The sequence below is a fragment of the Erinaceus europaeus genome, chromosome 1 (assembly GCF_950295315.1).
Source record: "Erinaceus europaeus chromosome 1, mEriEur2.1, whole genome shotgun sequence".
Classification (NCBI taxonomy): Eukaryota; Metazoa; Chordata; class Mammalia; order Eulipotyphla; family Erinaceidae; genus Erinaceus; species Erinaceus europaeus.
Window position 1 is genome coordinate 143282061 of NC_080162.1, and position 22518 is coordinate 143304578.

Below are 22518 nucleotides of genomic sequence, written 5' to 3' on the forward strand. Positions count from 1 at the left end.
GGAGAGAAAGATAGACACCTGCAGACCTGCTTCACCGCCTGTGAAGTGACTCCCTTGCAGATGGGGAGCCGGGGCCCGAACCGAGATCCTTACGCCGGTCCTTACGCTTTGCGCCACATGCGCTCAACCCATTGCGCCACCGCCCGACCCCCCATGACATTCTTTTGTTGATGGTGTAGGAGAAGCAGAGAGGAGAGACATCTGCAGCACTGTTCCACTGCTCAAGAAGCTCCCCACCCCACCCCTCCACAGGTGGGAACTAGAGGCTTGAACCAGGCACTTTACTGGGTGCTCTATGCCCAGCCCTGCGAAGTCCTCTGAATCTGGGCTCCACACTTTATTTAGCATGTGTATAAAAAGGAGATGTGGGCAAACACGCTTCAAAAACACTGACTGATGCCAAGTTAAACAGGTGTGTTTGTCATGGGCTCCCGGGAGCTATTAAGATGCTTATTCAGATATCCCGTTATGAAATATTTATTAAGCTTTCACTTCTGGAGCTGAGCTGTGGGAGAAAAAAGCAACAGTTAAGGCAATGTTCTTGGCCTCAGGGAGCTGTGAGGGACTTCCTGGTAGGGGTTTGGAGGGTGAGAGAGACACCACCACCACCACCCCCCCCAAGAAAGAAAAAGGCAGGGGGCACAGGTGCAAATCTGAGTCAGGGAGTTCCAGAGGGCTTCCTGGAAGAGATGGCTTGAGCTCAGAGAAGGGGAGGTTGGACTCAGCATACCAGCTGATGGTAGGGCATATGCCAAATGTAAGGAAGACGCAGAGCAAGAGGACAGTGGTTGTGGCGACTGACAAGTCGGGGTTACTGGAGCACAGTAAAGGAGTGAGGGAGAGACAGAGGTGGTCTGCGGTGAGGCAAGCAAAAAAAAGTTCAGGTGTTTTTTAAAATTTTTTTTTATTTTGCAAGGGGTGGAGGAATCATTTCCAGGGTTTCACAGCTCCAGGATGACTTTTTTTTTTTCAGACTGAGACAGAGAGACAGAGAGAGACAAAAGAGACAGAGGGGGAGAGAGAGAGAGAAGAGAGGGAGAGAGAGGGAGCCATGCCATCTGTCAGATGCCAGGGACTAAACCTGGGGCCTCACTCTGTGAAGGGTACACTCTGCACTGAGCCACTCACACATCCCCTGAGAGTCGGACGCAATTTCAAGGTTCCTTTCAGAAAGAGAGTAATGGCAGGCAGTGGGTGGGCAGACACTCCATCCCTAGATGGGCCCCTCTGGGGTTCCAGGCAGGGCCTGGGAAAGTGGGGGGTTGGAACTGCAGCATCAGTTTGAGTGGGTGAGCAGACTCTGCACCCCCAACCCCAAAGCCTCATCACAGCCTGCAGGCACCTCTACAAACACGTGGATCACACACACACACACACACACACACACACACACACACACACACACCCCACCCTGGCCTGGAAGCTTCCTGGGGAGACACTGAGCTTGTTTTTGACCACTGTGTACTCCCCAGTGCAAATCCTGAGGCATTCAGAGATTCCCTACTGCAGAGGCCGGGAAATAGAGGCACACAGCAGTGAGGGGCTGTGCTTGGCTGGTTCTGGATGAAGTCCCTCTGTTTCCATTCCCCTCTGCTACTGTGGTCGACAGGGCCCAGTTAGGGTGGGAGCTGGTCAATAGTTTCAACCTCTCCACGCCCCTTAAGCCCCCCCTAAGCCCCTTCCCTTACCCTATCAAAGGACTATGTCCTGGACTTGGAAAAGACAGTGTTCCTCCAGGATGGAGCACTCTGAAACACAGCTGGCTGGCCTGCACAGGAGCACACTGAGCAGCTGAGGAAGAACAGCAGCTGCCACCCAGGCCTCAGGAACATGACAAAGGGCTGGTGGAGAAAAAGAGACTTTTCATGAGTGCTGTCTGATGCTGATTTATTACTCATCCTTCCTGACACTCCAGCGGGCAGTCAGGTAGAAAGCAGTCAGGAAGGGCCCTCCCAAGGCAGGTAGTGGTTTCGCCTCATTCCCCTTTCCAAATCCTGGAAGCTGGGGACACCTCAGATGTTCTGAGACCAGCAGGGTTAGCTTGCAGGAAGACTGCTGTTCTGGGTTCAGCATCCTGCCCAGGTGGAAACCAGAGTACTGCACCTGCTCCTGGTTCCCAGCCAGATCCTGCCCCTAGGTCTGCAGGTCTGGATTTCCCGGGGTCAGAGGTGAGGAGGTCTCTGACACCACAGTTTCCAGGAGCCTATGCCTCACCCCTAGGAGGCCTGTTCACTCACCAGGCATCCTTGAGGGATAGCCATTCTGGCCTGTGGATGGTCCTTTCTCCCCAAGGGGAGGCCGCAGACTGTATGCAGGAGGCAGTCAGACCAGAGACACTTGGGGAAGCAGCGGGACAAGGACATAAAGGAGCCCTCTTCCCCAGTCACGCACCAGTCAGGGGCTTCCGGGGGGGCCGAGGTAGAGGCCCTGCTCCCGGATGTAGGCGAGCACGGGGTCGGGGAGCAGGTACTGGACGCTGTGGCCCTGGCGCAGGGCTTGGCGCACAGCCGTGGCGCTGACCTCATTGAGCACTGGCTCCCGCGCCAGGTGGATGTTGCGCTGGAAGCGCCGTAGGATGGGCGAGGCCTCGATGTCTCGCTGGGGGTCGTGGCCGGCCCGACTCACGCACACCAGCCCAAACCGCTCCACGATCTCCTGGACGTGCTTGTCCTTCCAGAGCTGCGGGCTGAGGAAGGTCCTCAGGACGTCGGCCCCGCATAGCAGCTTCAGCTCCGGCACCACTGTAGACAGAGGGGGGAGGTCAGGGGCGGCCCCTGGGTGCTATCTCAGGTCAGTGCTGGGGGCTGCAGGCCTCCAAACCCGCGACCTCAGCGGAACAAGCCTGAAAATGCGTCTTTGGGGGGGGGGCAGAAACTGGCACACCCAGTGGAGTGCACAAGTTATCATGCACAAGGGCAGGGATTCAAACTCCAGGACCCCCACCTGCAGGGGGAAAGCTTCACAAGCCGTGGAGCAGGGCTGCAGGCAGGTGTCTCTCTCACACACTTCCTCCTTTCACTTTCTGTCCTGTACAATAATAAATAAGATTTAAAAAATTAGTGGGCTGGGTGGTGGTGCACCTGGCTGAGCACATACATTACCATGCGCAAGGATCTGGGTTCAAGTCCCACCCCTCCCCCTGTCTCCACCTGCAAGGAGAAGCTTCAGCAGCAATGAAACAGGGCTATAGGTGTCTGTCTCTCTCCCTCTCTATCTTCCCATTCTTCTGTCAATTTCTCTCTGTCCTCTATCCAAATCAATAAAATATTTTTTAAAAAGGAAAAGAGAGTAAAAATAAAAAAGTTTAAAAGTAAATAAATGCGTCTGAAACTGCTCCCCAAGACTTAATGTGGGCAGAGCAGCACGAAATGCACTCCCCCCCCTTGACAGAGTGAGGGAGAGAAGAACCACAGCAGGAGGGCTGCCCTGCTTGTGAAGCGACCCCACCCTGCAGGTGCTACAGGTGTTGGCTGGGGGCTTGAGCCTGGGTGGTCACTACCCAGTGAGCCACCACTGACCCCAGCAAAAAAGTTTTTTAAAAAAACTATTTATTTCCTTTTTTTGCCCTTGTTGTTTTATTGTTGTAGTTATTATTATTGTTGTCATCATTGTTGGATAGGACAGAGAGAAATGGAGAGAGGAAGGGAAGACAGAGAGAGGGAGAAGTGACAGAGAGGGGGTGAAGTGACGCCTATGCAGGTGGGGAGCCAGGAGCTTGAACCAGGATCCTTACTCAGGTCCTTGTGCTTTGCGCCACATGTGCTTAACCCGCTGCACTATAGCCTCCCAGGAAAAAAGTTTTAATCATCACTGGGCCTTCACTGCTCTGGACCTTTTTTTTTCTGGGGTGGGAGCAGGGGGCGATCACAGCACCCCAGCACTGCAGTGTGGCCGGGTTTGAACAGGGCTGTGTACACAGCAAAGCAGGAGCATTCTCCAGGTGAGCTATTTTGCAGGCCTACCAGAAAGAGGAATTGCAAAATATCTCTGGATAACCAAAAGGTCGGAAAGTGTTGGTATGCTTCTGGATTCTGCTTCTAAGACCCCTTCTGTTTCATTGGTTTGATCCCCCCTGCTTAACACCATATTCTATTTGCATAGCCACTGTTGACTGAGCACCCCTGCCTCCAGGACATTGGTTTAATCCTCACTGGTTCTTGCTTTTTCTTTCTCCCCGCCCCCTATCCTACTACATCCTTTTTGGACCTGACTCTTCCGCCTCAGGATAGAGAAGGACAAGACTGTGATTAGAGACAGCTTAGATTGCGCTGCGTTCTACATGAATAAAGACTGAACTGTGTACCACTCACCCATGAGTCTCTGGTTGTCTCTGTCTCCCACCCGTGAAGCTCAGCCCGGCAGGAAAGACCCCTCGTTGGCGACCTTTTAGCTAGTTTTCAGTAAAACAAAGTCTTAGGAAGAGCGAGGCCTGTGCACAGCCCCCCGCAGGAACAGTGGGGTGATGTGGGATGCTTGCTGTGTAAAGGAGTCTGTTTGCTTGGTGCCTGTGACCACCTCATTTGCGCTTTAGCACAGTCATGTGAGGCTGCTGTGCCCATTTTGCGGAGCGGGAAACTGAGGCACAGCAAGACCAGGTCACTCATCTGGATGAGAGGGGTTCACTCCCACAGCAGAGCCTCTAGGAGGGGCACTTGTAAGTGATGAGCTCTGGCGTCGCCTACTGGCAAGAAGTGGACTTGCAGCCACCCTCTTCAGAAGCCCTTTGCAATGGCCCTGTTTGAAGAGAATCAAGTCCAAGACAGAAGCCACCAGCAGGGTGGCTCTGTGTCTCTGGCAGGCTGATTCCATGGCAAAGGCTGGGCACTCTGCCATCTTCATGGCTGACACCATGAACCCTTGGTTAGAAGGAGCTTCAGGGGGCAGGCAGAAATAGCTAGCCTAGATAGTGCATCTGCTTTGCCATGTGTATGTCCCAGGTGTGAGCCTGGCCCCTACTGCATTGAAGGAAGAAGCTCTGGTATGGTGGTCTCTGTCTCCCTCTCTATCCCTCTTCCTCTGCTTCTGCCTCTGCCTCTGTGTGTGTGTGTGTGTGTGTCTGTCTGTCTGTCTTTGTATCTGAAAAAGTCAGCCTTGAGTGGTGCAGTCCAGCAATGAGAAAAGATATGTAATAAAAATGTCACATAAGAGAAATTCCAGGGCTGCTCCTTTCTTAAGGAAACCTGATCTAAATTAAATGGCCAGTTAAAGCTCCTCTGCTGTGGAATCCTCCAAGGAATCTGGACAGGGGCCTCCTCCAGGCCTCAGTTTCCACACCCAGAAACAAATGGGGGTAGTGCCAGCCTCATCTGTTCATTTTATTACTTTATTTTATTTTTTCATATTTATTTTTTTACTTATTCCCTTTTGTTGCCCTTGTTGTTTTATTGTTGTAGTTATTATTGTTGTTATTGATGTCGTCGTTGTTGGATAGGACAGAGAGAAATGGAGAGAGGAGGCGAAGACAGAGAGGGGGAGAGAAAGACACCTGCAGATCTGCTTCACTGCTTGTGGAGCAACTGCCCTGCAGGTGGGGAGCTGGGGCTCGAACCGGGATCCTTACACTGGTCCTTGCACTTCGCGCCACCTGCGCTTAACCCGACTCCCTATTTTTTTTATTTATTATTTTTTAATCTTTATTTATTGGATAGAGATAGCCAGAAATCAAGAGGGAAGGGGGAGTTAGAGAGGGAGCTAGACAGAGAGATACCTGCAGCACTGTTTCACCACTTGCAAAGCTTTCCCCCTGCAGATGGGAACCAGGGGCTCAAACCTGGGTTCTTGAGCATTGTAATACATGAGCTCAACCAGGTGCGCCACCACCCAGCCCCATATCTGTTCATTTTAAAGCAGCAGGTTTAACAAGGAAAACACCATTCAGATGTTCTTGCACCACTGTGATGGCAGAATGAAATAGCGTTTATATATATATATATTGGTGGTGGCTTTCACAATTCTCTGTGCCTGAAAACTAGGACAGTGCATCCAAATCATGGTTCTGCCATTTAACAGCCACGTGACCTCAAGTTTAAAATGAGGGCAGGAAGGGTATTATCTCACAGGGCAATCAGAGGATGGGAAAGTTGATCAATGTAATGTGATTAGGACCATGCTTAGAACAGAGGGCCATATGTGTTGATTACTACCCATTCACCAAAACACCCACTTAATAGTTAGTATCTGCTGAGCATCTGGCCTTTTACTTTATTGATTTTTTTTTGTCATTGCCAGGGTTTCACCACTCTATACTGACTTTTTTAGATATCGAGAGAGAGAGAGAGAGAGAGACAGAGACAGAGACCAACAGACATAAAGTACTGAAGCTTCTTCTCACAGCGTGGTAGAGGCTGAGCTCAAACCTGGGTGGAAGCAGGGTCACATGCGTGGCAAGCAGCTATCCTCACAGGTGAGTTCTCTTACTGGCTAGTGTCAGGCCTTCCAAACTCAGTATGGTTCAGGTGCCATGCAGTGGGGCATCTGGCAGAGCACACATCGCCATGCTCAAACACCCAGGTTGAAGCCCCTGGTCCCCACCTGCAGATGTCTCTTCCCTCTGCCGCTCTCTCCCCATTTCTCTTTCTTTATAAGAAAAAGAAAGACCACCAGGAGCAGTAGAGTTATCATGCAGGCACTGAGCCCCAGAGATACCCTGGTGGCATAAAAAAAATTCAATAATCCCCCACTTCTGATTTGTGTTGGTCCCCTGCTTCCTGCATTCATGTGGACTTGAACTGATCTGCACTCGTGAAGTTTTAATCTGATTTCTATTTAGTCAACCATGATAATATAGCAAGAGGCCAGCACTTGACCTTTTAAACAATTGGTTGGTTTCTGTGTGGCCTTCCCACAGGGACGGTTAAGTAATGTGCATTTAATTCTAGAATCACCTTGGGTCAGAGAACTGAGAAGAAACTTGCTCTCCATCCTCCAGAGAATTCTTGGGAGGATGACTTCCACAGATGGCGGGGACACTTTAGAGACTGTCAACCATTAGTAACATCATATATCTCTATCTCTGCCTATCTGTCCTATCTATCTATCTATCTATCTATCTATCTATCTATCTATCTATCTACCTATCTATCTACCTATCTACCTACCTACCTACCTACCTACCTAATCTGCTAGGAATGGAATAGGCAATGGAGGCCCCGTGAAAACTCTGGTGGCAAATAAATAAATAAGCAAAGGCTGCCAATTTGATTCACCATAACTGTGAGACAGGACATATGGAGGCTGTTCACGGGCACACTGGGGACAGCTTGCTCTGCCTGTGATCAGCCAGAGACTTAGTAAAGCTGGGGAAGCAGAAATCTCACAGAAGGTCAAGGTGTGCTCACAGGCACACTGACTTTGTCCTGACTCTGATGTCATCAGTCCCATTCCTATCTCACATCCACTGGGAGCCTGGGATCATCAAAGCTGTTGGGCCTGTCCCTCTTAGTTGCCAAGTCAGGGAAAGCCAGGGCCACATTCACACAAGATAGGGCCACACCACTATGAACTCAGCAGGCCATGTGACTAGGGGAGCCCCAGGGATCAAGTAGGGGTTGGTTGGGGGGAGTGTGTGGTAGGCAGAGTGGGCTGTTGGTCAGGCCCTGCTGGGCTCAGCCTGTGATTTACAACTCTAGAGGACACCACATGATCCTGTGGAAATGTCACTGGTTACATCCAAGCCAACCTGCTACAAGTCAAAGGTGAGCTGAGGAGAATGCCACCTGCCTCTTCTAAATCACAACAAATTTTTAATTCCATTCTCAACTGTGTTCCTTATGGAACATATGGAAAATAGGCATTTAAGGAGAAAATAACACCAACAGTCACAACTCTACTTTCTGTGAATAAACGGCCAATATTCTGGTCTAAGCTTTGAGTCTAATTTAAAAACGGCCAATATTCTGGTCTAAGTGGTGAGTCTAATTTAAATATGCAAATGATACAAGGGTTTATTTGCATATTTTACATACTGGAGTTTATGTACACAGTATTGTGTCCTGTTTTGGTCCCATTTACCCTACAAACATTTTTCGACATTCTGTGCTGATTCTTCATCCTAGGGCTACACTGATTCTCTCCCATGTTCCCTTAGCTTTAAGCACTGAGGCTGCTTTATTTGCTGCCTTTATAAAAACTGCTGTGACAAACATATTTTTACATAATTATTTCTCAGCCACATTCCTAGAAGGGAAATTTACTGAACAAAGGAAATTGGCATTTTTTTTTAAGCCCTTCGTATGTTTTGGTCAGTTAGAAAGTGGTGCTCCCAGTTAAATACACAAGGACCTAGGTTCCAGCCTCCAGCCTCCACCTGTGGGGGGGTGGGGGGATCTCTCCTAGAGGTGGAGTAGTGTTGCAGGTGCTCCCTGTCTCTCTCACTTCCCTCTCCATTCTCTCTGTATAAGAAAAGAAAGAGGAGGAGGAGAATAAGGGGAAAAGGAGGAAGAAGAGGATAAAAATGGCTACAGGAACAGTGGAACTGTGCAGGCTCTATGCCCCAATAATAACTCTGGTGGCCAAAAACAACAACAAAAAAACATGTTCATTTTTCATTGGATTTAACTTTCACTCATCTAATCTGGAAGTTGCAGTGGTATGTGAGGGGAGCCGGAGCCTCACAGGGCCTCCTTCCACATCATGGCAGTGCAGTGGCTCTCACCAGTGGCCCCTGCCTGTCCCAGGACTCAGGGCACCCAGCACATATACTGCCTCTGGCCTCAGAGCCTTGGCTGTGCCTCCAGCTAGATCACCTACTGACCCTATGTCTGGGTGCCAGAGTTTCCTCTTCAAGGAAGCCTCCCTGATTCACATCAGAGCTCACTGCTGTCTGGCACAGCCCATCTGCAGCTCAGGACAGGGGTCCAGAGCTTGCCCTTGAGGAGGGGACTGCTAAGCCAGAGAGGATTCAGAAAGCAGGCAGATGGTCGAGGGTGACCAAGGAGCACTGGGCACCCTGCTTGTTTGGGGAGGAGGGGACAGGCAACAAAGATGATTCAAGAGACCCAAAGCTCACTGTGAATAGTTCTCTTCTCCTGAGTAAACAACCTAGCAACACTGCTGTGAGCACTGGCCTCTCTCATCAAGGTGTCTAAAGCCTCACTTGATTTCCCAAAGGTGAAGGCCTCTGAGAGAGACCCAGGTCACTTCCAGTTAATCCCCATGGGCAGTTTGAAATCCAAGTCACAAGCTCATGTCACAATGGCAGGTAAACCCCTTTGGGGCAGGAAATCCCCTCTTAGCCTTTGGATTTACATGGGATTGTGGATTATTATTTATTATATTTTAAAGATCTAATGGCAAACACTAGAAGAAGAAGAAAAATCTTATATATTAGATATATTATTATATATGGATATATAATTATTATATATGATAATATCTATATATATATTTGTCACCAGGATTACTGCTGGGGTTTGGTGATGACTCCATTGCTCCCAGTGATTGCTGTTTTCCCTTCTTTCATTTAATAGGACACAGAGAAACTGAAAAGGTAGGGGGAGATTGAGAGGGAGAGAGACACCTGCAGCACTGCTTCACCACTCATGAAGCTTCCCCGCTGCAGGTGGGGGCCAGGGGCTTGTGCCTGGTAATGTGTGTGCTCTACCAGGTGTGCTACCACTCAGCATCAAAGATCTACTTATTTATGGGGGCGGGGAGGGGGAGAACAAGGCATCACCCTAGCACATGTGACGCCAGGGATCAATCTCAGGACCTAATGCTAGAGTCTTCCTGGGCTAGAGAGGCTTGTTTAATCTGACCTTTCAATGTCACCCCCTAGCCGGGGGGGGGGGGGGGGAGCAAGGGGGAGGCGGTTTGGGAAGATTTGCTTGTGCCCAGAGGGCTGGAGATGCCCAGGTCAGCTTTCACCCACCTGCAGGAGCCACGGGCAGAGCCTGGCCAGGGTCCGAGCCTTCCGCTGAGGGCAGGGATCTGAGCAGCGTGCTGTGGTGGTACCTGTACAGAAGGACCAGAGCTCAGCAGCACCTCACCCCCGACAGCTGTAGCCGCCCCAGAATACAGTGCACCGTCTCCACCTGCTTCCTCCATGTAAGGTCACCATGGGCCTACTGTGTGCTAAGCCCTGTGCCAGGACAGAAAGCAGGTGCCACCTAGGTCCTCATGGAGGTGCCTGGCCCAAGATCACACTCACTGCCTTGAGTGACAGGGCACACTTTCCAAGTGAGCTATCTTGAAAGCCCTAACTTTCCCTCACCAGGGGCCCTCCCTTCTTCCCTCCTTTCTATCTCAGAGTAAGACTGAAAGGGAGAGAGGGAGGGATCTTCCTCTAGCACATGATTAAGAGACAGAGTAAAGTGAAAACAAAGAAGGCATTAAGTAGAATTTAAGGCCAGAATTTTGCAATAGACACTGGTGACATAGTGTGGAACGGTGGCCAGCTCCTATTTATTCATGAATAGCTCAAGCAGTGTCAGGGTGAATTACGGGCTGGCGCTAGGGATGCAGGGAGCCAGCCGTTTTGCTGTTACCTGTTTTAATTCAGACAGTGACTGTCCACGATGTAGGTGGTGTCACTTTACTCAGTGAGGGACAAGACTGAGGGTGAATCACTGACCAGTCCCTAGTCAGTGTGGTTCCCAGATTTGGGCCCAGGCCACAGTCATGGCTACCCACAGGGAGGGGAAGGTGGCACCTGGTTCTTACTGGGTCTTTCTGCACAGTAACATGTGCACTCTGCCAGCTGAGTTTATCATACTGCCCACCCCCTGCTCAGATCTTTAAATCCTCAACAGGCTGTACTATTCCAACTCAGAAAGTGGGAAGTATGCTGTGGAGCTGGACAGTGGCGCACCAAGTTTAGTGCACATGTTACCGTGTACAAGGACACAGGTTCAAACCTCTGGTCCTCACCAAGTCCCTGGCCCCCACCAATTTCTCTTTGTCCTATCAAAATAAATAAATTAATTAATTGAATTGAATTTTTAAAAAATGAGGAATGTGTCTCTGGGGCTGAGTGGGGGCTCGAGGGCCCGGCGTAGCCTGCACTTATCTTGTGTGTTGACCTGCATTTGATCCCTGCCACCTCCTGGCAGCACTTTCTGCCAGGGAAGCAGAGGGCTGAGCCTTGCATTGGTGTTTCTCTCCCTCTCCCCCCACCGCTCTCTTTGTGCCTTTCTTTCTTTTCTTCATCTGAAAAAAAAAATGATAGCCTGGCTCCACGGCAGAGGAGTCCTGCCTAGACTGTCACCCAGTCACTGAGTGGCACCATGTGAGAACATGTGGGCATCCTCCAGAACTTTGCTAGGGCATCCCTCTGACAGCATGCTAGGGCCCACCGTCCGCACTTCCGCATGTGGTCTGAGAAGCTCTGGTGGAAGCCCCCCTCCATGTTGCCCCCACCTTCACCCCTTGGGCTCTGTGGATGACTCCCCATTACCTTAGCACCTTCACTGTCTCCACCCACTGGTCCTGCTCACTCTCCCAGGGGTCCACCCGGACCCAGTCAGATGTCTGTAGGGCCAGTCGGACCATGGCCACCCTGTGCTTGGCTGCCACGAGGTCCTTCTTCCAATACTTGTCATTCACTGGAGAGATGATTCCCCTGACCACTTGGTAGATTCCTGGATGAAAGAGAAAGAGAGAGACAGCAGTGCTGTTGTCTCCAGTAACCCAAGTCCAGTTGGGTACCCTGAACCTCTGGGTCCCATATTTCTATGCCATACTATACTGGGTGAACCATCCCCTGAGGAATTGGTCTTCTAGAATCCTGAGCAGTGTTTCTGCAGAGAGGAAAGCTGTGAAGGTCCAGCCAGGCAAGGCACCAAACAGCCACGTGGGCAGCCGGGACAGGTGACAGTCGAAGAATGCCATGGCTTCCTATGCTGGACTTAACAGGGGCAAATAAGGATGAGGCTACAGTGATGTATGTGGTTTCTTCATCCAAGCGTGCATGCACGAGTGTGTGTGTGTGTGTGTGTGTGTGTGTGTGTGAGAGAGAGAGAGAGAGAGAGAGAGAGAGAGAGAGAGAGACAGGGGGCAGGGAGAAACAGGGAACATAGCCCACCACTGATGTGGGAGAAGCATCCTGTGAGGAGATCTGGATGATGCTGGTGGGCTTGGCTGCACGCATGGCTCAGGGGCTGCACGAAGGGGAAGGTGACCAGGAAGAAGCTATGAGCACTACCACGGGAAAGGTGTGGATGAGACTCAAGGGTATGCACAGGGCTCAGCACCATCACTTACCAGACTGTCTCAGTCCTATGGTCAATCCACTGGAAAAAAGTCATTTCCATAGCCATTCCAATTTCACTTGTCCCATCCATAAGATAGTATACTACCTGCCTTCCAGACAATGCTACAGAGTGAAGCTGGGGGTTGAGTAACAGGAGAATATTTTGGTTTGGTTTATATTTTAGACATTTTATTATCAAATAGAGTATGTACACAAAAAGGGTGTAAAGCCAATCTGGCTTGGTATCAAGTCAAAGTACATTGTGCTTTATTATTTAGGTGAAAATGTAGAACATGCTGGTAATTGACATGTGAAGCACTGATTTGGCTTTTCTTCTTCTTTTTCTTTTCTTTTCTTTTATTTATTTATTCCCTTTTGTTGCCCTTGTTGTTTTATTGTTGTAGTTATTATTATTGTTGTTGTCGTTGTTGGATAGGACAGAGAGAAATGGAGAGAGGAGGGGAAGACAGAGAGGAGGAGAGAAAGATAGACACCTGCAGACCTGCTTCACCGCCTGTGAAGAGACTCCCCTGCAGGTGGGGAGCCGGGGTTCGAACCGGGATCCTTCTGCCGGTCCTTGTGCTTTGCGCCACCTGCGCTTAACCCGCTGCGCTACAGCCCGACTCCCCGCTTGGCTTTTCTTTTATAGATTCTCTTGCCTTTCTTTCCTATGCAGGAAAAACATAAGTGTACTATGTCTGCTTCTGGAACATTTACAAACGCAAGCATATTGGCATATTGGATGCATTACTTTATTAAGTCTTTTTTTTTTCGTTTATGTAATGAGAATTTATATACCCCAGCTAGTTTTATCACTGTGTAGTATTCTCTTGAATGAAGATATGTCCAGTAACCGAGGGACTCTTTGGCTGGTGGGCTTGAGTTGAATCTGTCTTCAGACAATGACCAACAGTGCTGCTGTGACTCTGTGTCTCAGTCTCCTGGGCCCACCACATGGACATTTTTTAAAAAAATATTTATTTATTTATTTATTTATTCCCGTTTGTTGCCCTTGTTTTATTGTTATAGTTATTACTGTTGTTGTTAACGTCATTGTTGATGGATAGGAAAGAAAGAAATGGAGAGAGGAGGGGAAGAGAGAGAGGCAAGAGAAAGATAGACACTTGCAGACCTGCTTCACCGCTTGTGAAGTGACTCCCCTGCAGGTGGGGAGCCGGGGGTTCGAACCAGGATCCTTAGGCCAGTCCTTGTGCTTTGCACTTAACCTGTTGTGCTACTGCCCGACTCCCGGACATTTTCTAAATGGAGCTACTGAGTCACATTTGTAGTTTTTAATTCTCCTTTTTCCCCTTTCTTTTTTTTTTTTTTAAATATTTTATTTATTTACTCATGAAGAATATAGGCAGAGAGAGAGAAAAAGAGATAGAGAGAGAACGAATCAGACATAACTCTGGTACATGTGCTACTGGGGATTGATCTTGGGACCTTATGCTCGAGAGTCCAGTGATATATCCACTATGCCACCTTCCAGACCACTATTCCTTTTTTCTTCCTTCCCTTCCCTCTCCACTTCCTTTCCTCCTTTTTTGGCCAAAGAGCACTGCTCAGTTCTCGTTTATGGTGATGGCAGGGACTAAAGCCCTGACTTCTGAGCCCTGGTATGAAAGTCAACAGTTAAATGAGTCACTGTGCTGGGGGCTGGGTGGTGGCACACCTGCTTAAGTGTACCTGTTCAAGCAACCCAGCTTCAAGCCTCTGGCCCCTACCTGCAGAAGGAAAGCTTCATGAGTGAAGCAGTGCTACAGGTGTCTTTCTCCCTCCTCCCTCAATTTCTTTCTGTCTTATCAAATAAAGTAAATAAAGTTTATTTAAAAAATAAACCACTCTGTTATTTTCTCTGACTTGAATTTACAGTTTTACTGGATAGTGCTGGACAGTTTTTCAAAATGTTTGCAATTTTTTACTCCCCAAGTCATGCTGATGGGTATTATTTGCTCTACACCAAACCCTAAGAGGCTAAATTGCCTTATGTTCTTAGGATCTTCCCAGTCTGACAGATGTGTAGTTATATCTTATTGTGGTTTTAATTTCACTTTTTTGTTGACTAGTGAGACCAGGAATTTATTCATATACATTCAAACATTCAAACTTAATGCTTGCAATCTTCTGCCTCCCACCTTTGTTTGTTTGTTTTCTGGATTTTATCATTGAGTTGTAGAGCTCTTCATATATTTCAAATAGAAGTCTTTGGTTAGCTGATTAAGTGTGTCAGAAATATCTCCTCTCATTTTTTTTTAATCATTGTTGGGGTTTTACAGGCTGACTTTTTCAGATAGAGGGAGAGAGGAAAAGACACCATAGCTCTGAAACTTCTTCCATTTGTGTTACAGGCTGGGTTTAGTCGTAATAAATTTCTCTTCTTCTCCTTCTTTTCTTCCTCCTCCTCCGCCTCCTCCTTCTCTTTCTCCTCCTCCCTCTCCCTCCTTCCTATAGTAATGGATTCACGCTGTCAATTCTTCCTAAGCAGTAAGAGATCTACAATTTTTTGTTCCTTTTAGTGTTCTGACCGGGTTGTGGTATCAAGGTTATATACTAAGTCTCATAAAGCAGAGCTTCTACTTAATGAGCTTGTGTATAACTGAATTTTTCTTACGTGTTTGGTAGAACTCACTGGTGGAATCTTCTAGGTTGGAGTTTAATTGTAGGCTTTTTGTTTGGACTATGGATTCAGCTTTTTTGATGGTTTATGAGAACAATTCACATTTTTATTCTTTCATTTTAAGCTTTGGAAACTTAACAGTTTCTAGGATTTTGTCCATTGTATCTAAATTTTGAAATTTATCAGCACAAAGTTGTTCAGAATATTCTCTTATCTGCTTTGTGTCAACAACATCTGTAAGTAATGTCCTTTTCATTTTTACTATGGATTAGGTCCCTGTTCTTTTTCCTTGCTCAGGCTTGTTAGAGGGTTGTCATCTTATTAGTCTTTCCAGAGAATCAAACTTTGGCTTTATTGATCTTCTCTACTGAGTGTTTATCTTCCACTTCCTCACCTTATGTTTTTTTTTTTTTTTTACTTTTGTTATTCTACTTTCTTAGTTTCATTTTGCTATTCTTTTTCTAATTTCCCAACTAACTGATGTGCAGTATAGCTTGTTGTACATTTCAATACATACAAGTTGCCTTATTTCCTTATATAATTGAATTGAAATTTGTCTTATTTTCTAATATATCCAGATTCATTTATTTTTGAGAGGGGGGAGAGAGAGCGAGAGAGAGAGAGAAGAGGAGAGGAGAGAGAGAGAGAGAGAGAATAGAGCAAGATTCCACTAAACCTGAAGCATATGTGGTTCCAGGGATCAATTTTGGAACCTCTCACATGCAAGTTCTACACTCTGTCTGCTGAGCACCTCCCTAGTTGCCTTTTCTGTTCAGAAAAGCATTCTTAATTATCAAGCATTTTGAGATTTAGGGTGACCTTTCTGTTACTGATTTCTGGCTGAACTGCACCGTATTCAGGCATACTCTGTACTGATTTGAGCCACTGGACATGTGTTGATGCTTGCTTTATGTTCCAGAAAACAGCCAGTTTGGTAAATAGTCCAGGAGAGCATATGTATAATGTGTATTTTGGTTGGAAGTTCTGTTCCTTTAGTCGAGACTGTCAATTGTTCTGTTGAGATCTCTTTCCTACTGATTTCTTTTTTTTTTTGTCTGGCAGAGTCATGTGAAACCTCTCACTAACACTATGCACTTTTCTGGTTTTCTTTTTAGTTCTTTTAAATATTTATTTGAATTGAACTTCTTTGTCTCTAATAATGCTGTTGACCTAAATCTGTATGTCTGATATTAATGTAGTCTCCATAGCTTCATTTTATCATGTCCATGGCATGATTTCTTTGTCTTCTCTTTTTTTAAATTACATTTATTTTCCCTTTTGTTGCCCTTGTTGTTTTTATTGTTGTAGTCATTATTGATGTCGTTGTTGTTGGATAGGACAGAGAAATGGAGACAGGAGGGGAGGACAGAGAGGGAGAGAGAAAGATAGACACCTGCAGACCTGCTTCACCACCTATGAAGCGACTCCCCTGCAGGTGGGGGGCCAGGGGCTCGAACCAGGATCCTTACTCCGGTCCTTGCGCTTTGAGCCACGTGCACTTAACTGCTGTGCTACTGCCCAACTCCCTGTCTTCTCTGTCTTTATGCTCTATGTTTAACAATAGTCTTTTGAAAATAATCTGTAAGTAGTGGCCTTGGTGGTAATGCACTGACCAAAATGATGAGCCTATGAGCATGAGGTCCTGAGTTTGATTCCTAACCAGAATTTACCAGAATGATACTTTAATTATCTATACCTATATAATAAATAAATCAATCTTAAAAATTGTCTATATCTGAAATTTTGTCTAGTTTCACAATTATTGACTTTTTTTTACCTGGAATAATAATTTTCACTAAATATGAATGATGACATATGTAAGTTACTAGCTTGTCTTTTTTATCACATCAATTTTACATTTCTTTTTATTATCATTACCTGTCTTTTCCTGGACTTTATTTTTTTCTCTGTTATATTGGCAGATATATATACAATTTTTTTTCTTTTCCCATCAAGGTTGTCATTGGGTTCTGTGCCTACATGATGAATATACTGCTCCCAGCAGCCAATCCTCCCCCACCCAATTTTTTATTTGATAGGACAGAGAGAAATTGAGGGGGGATTAGAGAGGGTTTGCTCATGAAGCTTCCTCCCTGCAGGTAGGAAGCAGGGGCTCAAACACGAGTCCTTGTGCAAAGTAACATACTTGTAACGTACTTAACCAGATGTGCCACCACCTGGCCCCACATATACAGTCTTATCTGTACAATAATATAAGACCTTTACCTTCTTCCTCAGCCACACAAGGACCTCGGAGCTCTGTAACTCCACTTGCCACCATCCAGATGCACACTTTGCTGCCATAGATACTGCAAGTCTATTTTTTCTTAACCGTAGTAGTTTTTATTACAGCTCTAGAAAATCAATACTCATTTGCATTTATATTTGTACTTGGTACATTTTTAAATACGACATCTTGTAAATCAGACCTCTGATCTAAGAACCGCTTTCCTGAGAGCATACATCCTACAGAAGAATTTCCTTAAGTTTTGAAAGACACTAAAAATATATTAACCCCTTCCTGATATTTTCACTGAGAATAAAATAATATATTGATGATCTTCTATTTTCAGTACTCTGAATTTGTTGTTCCACCATTTTCTGACTATAGTTGCTACAGCTGGTAAGTCATTCTTAGTCTGTTCTCCATTCTTTTGAAAGTAGTATGCATCTTTTCTGGTTTTTATATATATATATATATATATATATATATATATATATATATAATATATAATATATATGTTAACCACCACAATTTTCACTGGGGTGGGAGGGAGAGTTTAGGTCCTGGAACGTGATGACGGCAGAGGACCCAGTGGGGGTTGTATCGTTATGTGGAAAACTGAGAAATGTTATGCATGTACAAACTATTTTTTTTAATTTTATTTATTCCCTTTTGTTGTCCTTGTTGTTTTTATTGTTGTAGTTATTATTGTTGTCATTGTTGGATAGGACAGAGAGAAATGGAGAGAGGAGGGGAAGACAGAGAGGGGGAGAGAAAGATAGATACCTGCAGACCTGCTTCACTGCCTGTGAAGCGACTCCCCTGCTGGTGGGGAGCCGGGGGCTTGAACCAGGATCCTTACTCCGGTCTTTGCGCTTTGTGCCACATGCACTTAACCTGCTGTGCTACCGCCTGACTCCCGCATGTACAAACTATTGTATTTATTGTCGAATGTAAAACATAATCCTCCAATAAAGAAATTAAAAAAAAATTATCACTGGGACTTAGTGCCTTCATGATTCCACCATTCCTGACAGCCATTTTTCTTTCTTTCTTTTTTTATGTTAGAGAGAGAGAATGAGAAGGAGTGGAGAGAGAGAGGGAGGAAACACTGCTTTATTACTTGTGAAGTTTCTCCCCTGTAGGTAGGGACCAGGGGCTTGAACCAATACCCTCATACTTGGTAACATGATGCACCACTACCTGGCCCTGTATCGTAATTTCAGGGCCCAGATTCTATATGTGCCTTGTTGATTTACCTGTATTTCATTTTCTTTAGATCATAAATTCTACTGTGTCTTTTTAATTTGACTTGTACATGTTTGCTATCAGTATACAGATAAGTGATTGATTTTTGTTTGCCCGTCTTCATGTTGCAATTGTGCTAACTCATTCTAGTATTTAAAAGTTAGAGTCCTCAGGATTGTCTACACAGGCAATCAAGTCATATACAAATAGGGGAAAATTTAATGTCTTACTTAAGCTTTTTTTTTTTTCCCGTAGTCACCAGGGCTTCACTACTCTGGGCTGACTTTTTTCGACAGAAAGAGAGACAGACAGAAAGAGAAAGGGAAAGTCGCTACAGTACCAAAGACTACTCCTGTGCAGTAGGGGACAGGCTTGAACCTGGGTCCCGTGCCTCCCAAAGCAGGCACCTTCCCAGGTGAGCTATGTTGAAAGGCCCTCTTTTCTTAATATAAAGTTAGTACTATAATTTTTTTCTTAATATTGATTTAGCAGCATCAATAATTTTGATGTTTTATTTTTACTTTCAATAAGTCTGTGTAATTAAAAAAATCCTTTGATAGTTCCTCTTTGATCCATGGATAATTTAGTACTGTGTTAATTGCCCAGTGCTTTAGTATTTTCCTATTGTCTTTTATTAATTTCTCCATTACTGTCAGAGACCATACTCTGTATGACTTTCATTCTTTAAACTCATTGGAGCTTGTTTTGTGGCTCAGGATGTGGTCTTTTTAGTGAATGTCCTACAAAGATTTGGATAACTAAAATATGCCTACTAGCTATCTACAGAACGGAGACACCCTAAACTCTTCATCTGCACTACTCCAACCTTTAGGTTCATGATTAGTCAACAACTTATTTGGCTTTATGTGTTAACTCTCTTTTCAGCTACCAGGTTCCAGATGCTAGCATGATGCCAACTTGACTTCCCTGGACAGACGACCCCACCAATGTGTTCTGGAGCTCCGATTCCCCAGAACCCTGCCCTACTAGGGAAAGAGAGAGGCAGGTTGGGAGTATGGATCAACCTGTCAATGCTCATGTTCAGTGGGGAAGCAATTACAGAAGCCAGACCTTCCACCTTCTGCATCCCACAATGACCTTGGTTCCATACTCCCAGAGGGTTAAAGAATAGGAAAGCTAATACAACAATAAAACAACAAGGGCAACAAAAGGGAATAAATAAATATTAAAAAAAAAGAATAGGGAAGCTATCAAGGGAGGGGATGGGATACGGAGTTCTGGTGGTGGGAATTGTGTGGAGTCGCACCCCTCTTATCCTATGGTTTTGTCAGTGTTCCTTTTTATAAATAAGTAATAAAAAATAAAAATTAAAAAAGTACCTTCTACTCCTCTTGAACTGAGGTTCTATACATCCCAACTAGATCTTTCTGGTTGGTTGTGCAATTTAATTAATTATATGTCCTTATTTTTTCAACTTCTGAGAGTGATGGGAGTGTAAGTATTTCTACATGGAATTATAAATTTGCTTGTTTTTATTTTTCAGCTCTTATCAGTTTTTGACTCATGCACATTTAGACTGTGCTGGTATGAAACATTTATGAGTGTTATTTTATTAGTGGATATTGAGATTTTTTATTTATTTTATTTTATTTTGAGATTTTTATTTTACTTACTTTAAACACTGTTCCTAGATGTTTAGGTAGATTTTTTATTTAATCTGCTAAGTAAGTCATTTATCTTTTTATCTCTTTTCTTTGTTTTCTTTAAATGTAATTGCTTTTGAAATTCTACCTGATAATTCCTGTTGTTAAAATTCGGAGGCTCTTGCTGGCCCGGCTAACTTCACGGGCGGGTAACAGAGACGACCAGAGACATATGGCTGGGCAGGGAAGCTGTATTTCTTTATTCAGGAACAACGATTCATAAACTAAGACAAACTAATCACCAAACAGAACTCTGCTGTCTCTTTGCGGTGGTGCAAGCACTCTCTCTTACTCTGGAACTCAGGAACCCTCTCGAACTCTGTAACTCTGGAACTCTGGAACTCTGGCGGGGTTCCTTGGGGTGGGGTCAAGCGGGCCCACGAAACTAACTGGACTGGTCCAATTCTCTTGGCGGGGGAGAACTAGAACAACCCAATGTAAAGCATACAACAAATTCCAGTTTCAAAGTTTGTATAACTTTGTAGTCTGGTGTTTTTGCTATTTCTTATTCATACTCTTTTGGTTCTTTTGTGCTTAGTCATTTATGACTGTTTACTAGCCAATGTCCCTGATAGTGTCAAAGGCTTCCCAGGCTGAAGATGGGACTTAGGGATTTATGTTTTACTAAAAGTCACAAAGGATCTTAAGGCAAGAGTGTGACTTGAGCTTCTTTGACTAATCCAGGCAAAGGAAATATATGGTCACTTCATCCTGGAATAGTTTCTCTCTTTCCTTTTTGAAATATTTCATTACTTTTTAAAAAAAATATATGTATTTATTTATTTTCCCTTTTGTTGCTCTTGTTGTTTTTATTGTTGTTACAGTTATTATTGTTGTTATTGATGTCATCATTATTAAATAGGACAGAAAGAAATGGAGAGAGGAGGGGAAGACAAAGAGGGGGAGAGATAGTCAGTCGCCTGTGAAGTGACACCCCTGCAGGTGGGGAGCCAGGGGCTCGAACCAGGATCCTTACTCCAGTCGTTGCACCACCTGCACTTAACCTGCTGCACTACCGCTCAACTTCCTATTTATTTATTTATTTAAATTATTTTTTAATTTCTTTATTGGGGGATTAATGTTTTACAGTCAACAGTAAATACAATAGTTTGCACATGCATAACATTATCCAGTTTTCCACTTAACAATACAACCCCCACTAGGTCCTCTGCCATCATGCTCCAGGACTTGACCCCCCCCACCCCAAAGTCTTTTATTTTGGTGCAATATATTTATTTATTTATTAGAGAGAGGCTGAGAGAGGAAAAGAGAGACACAGAAAAAAAGAGACACCAAAGCATCCTCTAAGGATATGAATACAATGGCAATCAGAGAAGAAAGCAGGGTGAAATCATCAGGGTGAAGGGACAGAAGAAAGCGGACAATGCCAGATGGGAAAGTTGACCAACATGGCAGGAAGAGGCCAGCTGGTGGGTGATTTAGCAGCAGCAATGACAACCTCCCCAGGTGGGGCGCCAGGGGGTCTGAACATAGGAGACATTTGAGTGATGGAGCCCTGGGACCCACTGTGACTTTACCCTCCATTCTTAGCACAGGCTGGGTGCTCTCTGCCCAGGTGGGCTAGGGAGAGGGAGTGCTGTGGCTCCTGTATCAGTGAGGTTACTCATTCAACCCAAACCTACAAGCAAGTCTGAGGATAAGTGGCAGCAGTGAAGGGCGACAGTTGAACTATGTAAGCAAGTATAATCCTGATTGTTTTCAGAGTTGAGATAGCAATGCAGAGTCTGAAAAATCAGTAAAAAGCCATGGGAACTTATGATTTAGAAATAAAGCATCTAGAATGTGGAGATCAAAGGGTCAAGCATTACTGATCTGGGCATGAGGGATGGGGTAGGTAGAGATAATGGAAGGAGCAAAGAGTACTATGGATATCACAGTAGTCTGACTTGCATATATGTTTACAAACATAGAAGGTAAGCTTAAAAATTAGTGCTCTGGGAGTCGGGTGGTAGCGCAGCGGATTAAGCACATCTGGCGCAAAGTGCAAGGACCAGTGTAAGGATCCCGGTTCGAGCCCCTGGCTCCCCACTTGCGGGGTGGGGGGATCGCTTCACAGGCGGTGAAGCAGGTCTGCAGGTGTCTGTCTTTCTCTTACCTCTCTGTCTTCCCCTCCTCTCTCCATTTCTTTCTGTCCTATCCAACAGTGATGACATGAATAACTACAACAACAACAACAACAACAACAAAAAAACCAAGGGCAACAAAAGGGAAAATAAATAAATATATATATAAAAAGTAATGCTCTGGGCTGAGGAAGTACACTGCTTTGCCACATGCAAGACCAAGTTCAAGCCTGGGCTCTACTAAATCGAAGGAAGTTGGCAGTGTTATGGTGTCTCTCCTCTCTCTCTTGTTCTGTCTGTGTCTCTCTGTTTATCTATCTTCACCCTGTGAAGGATATCGTCTAGTCCCATCATAGTGACACTCTCTCCTGTCACTCCTCTGCTTGTCGCTGTTCCTTTCACTTCTTTCACTACTCACCTCTTGTGTCTTTGTTTTCCTTGGATGTTGCTCTCGCTCTCTACTGCATGGTCGGGAAAAACCTTCCTACTGC

At 45.5% G+C, this 22518-nt stretch overlaps 1 protein-coding gene across 5 annotated transcripts in view; it reads right to left on the bottom strand.

Annotated features, from left to right (window-relative positions):
* Positions 1 to 399: 399 nt before the first annotated feature.
* Positions 400 to 22518, bottom strand: part of NMNAT3 (nicotinamide nucleotide adenylyltransferase 3) — a 104502-nt gene continuing 82383 nt past the window's right edge. For 3 of the 5 annotated variants that reach the window (XM_007518873.3, XM_060196560.1, XM_016186309.2), the window contains 3 exons: positions 11393 to 11576; positions 9869 to 9951; positions 400 to 2741 (listed from right to left, as the gene is read on the bottom strand). In XM_007518873.3, the coding sequence (XP_007518935.1) occupies positions 2395 to 2741; positions 9869 to 9951; positions 11393 to 11576 (614 nt within the window). In that variant the 3' untranslated portion in view covers positions 400 to 2394. Of the gene's footprint in view, positions 2742 to 2943; positions 3028 to 9868; positions 9952 to 11392; positions 11577 to 22518 lie in introns of all 5 variants that reach the window. The other 2 variants (XR_009551233.1, XM_060196577.1) reach the window with 2 other exon arrangements.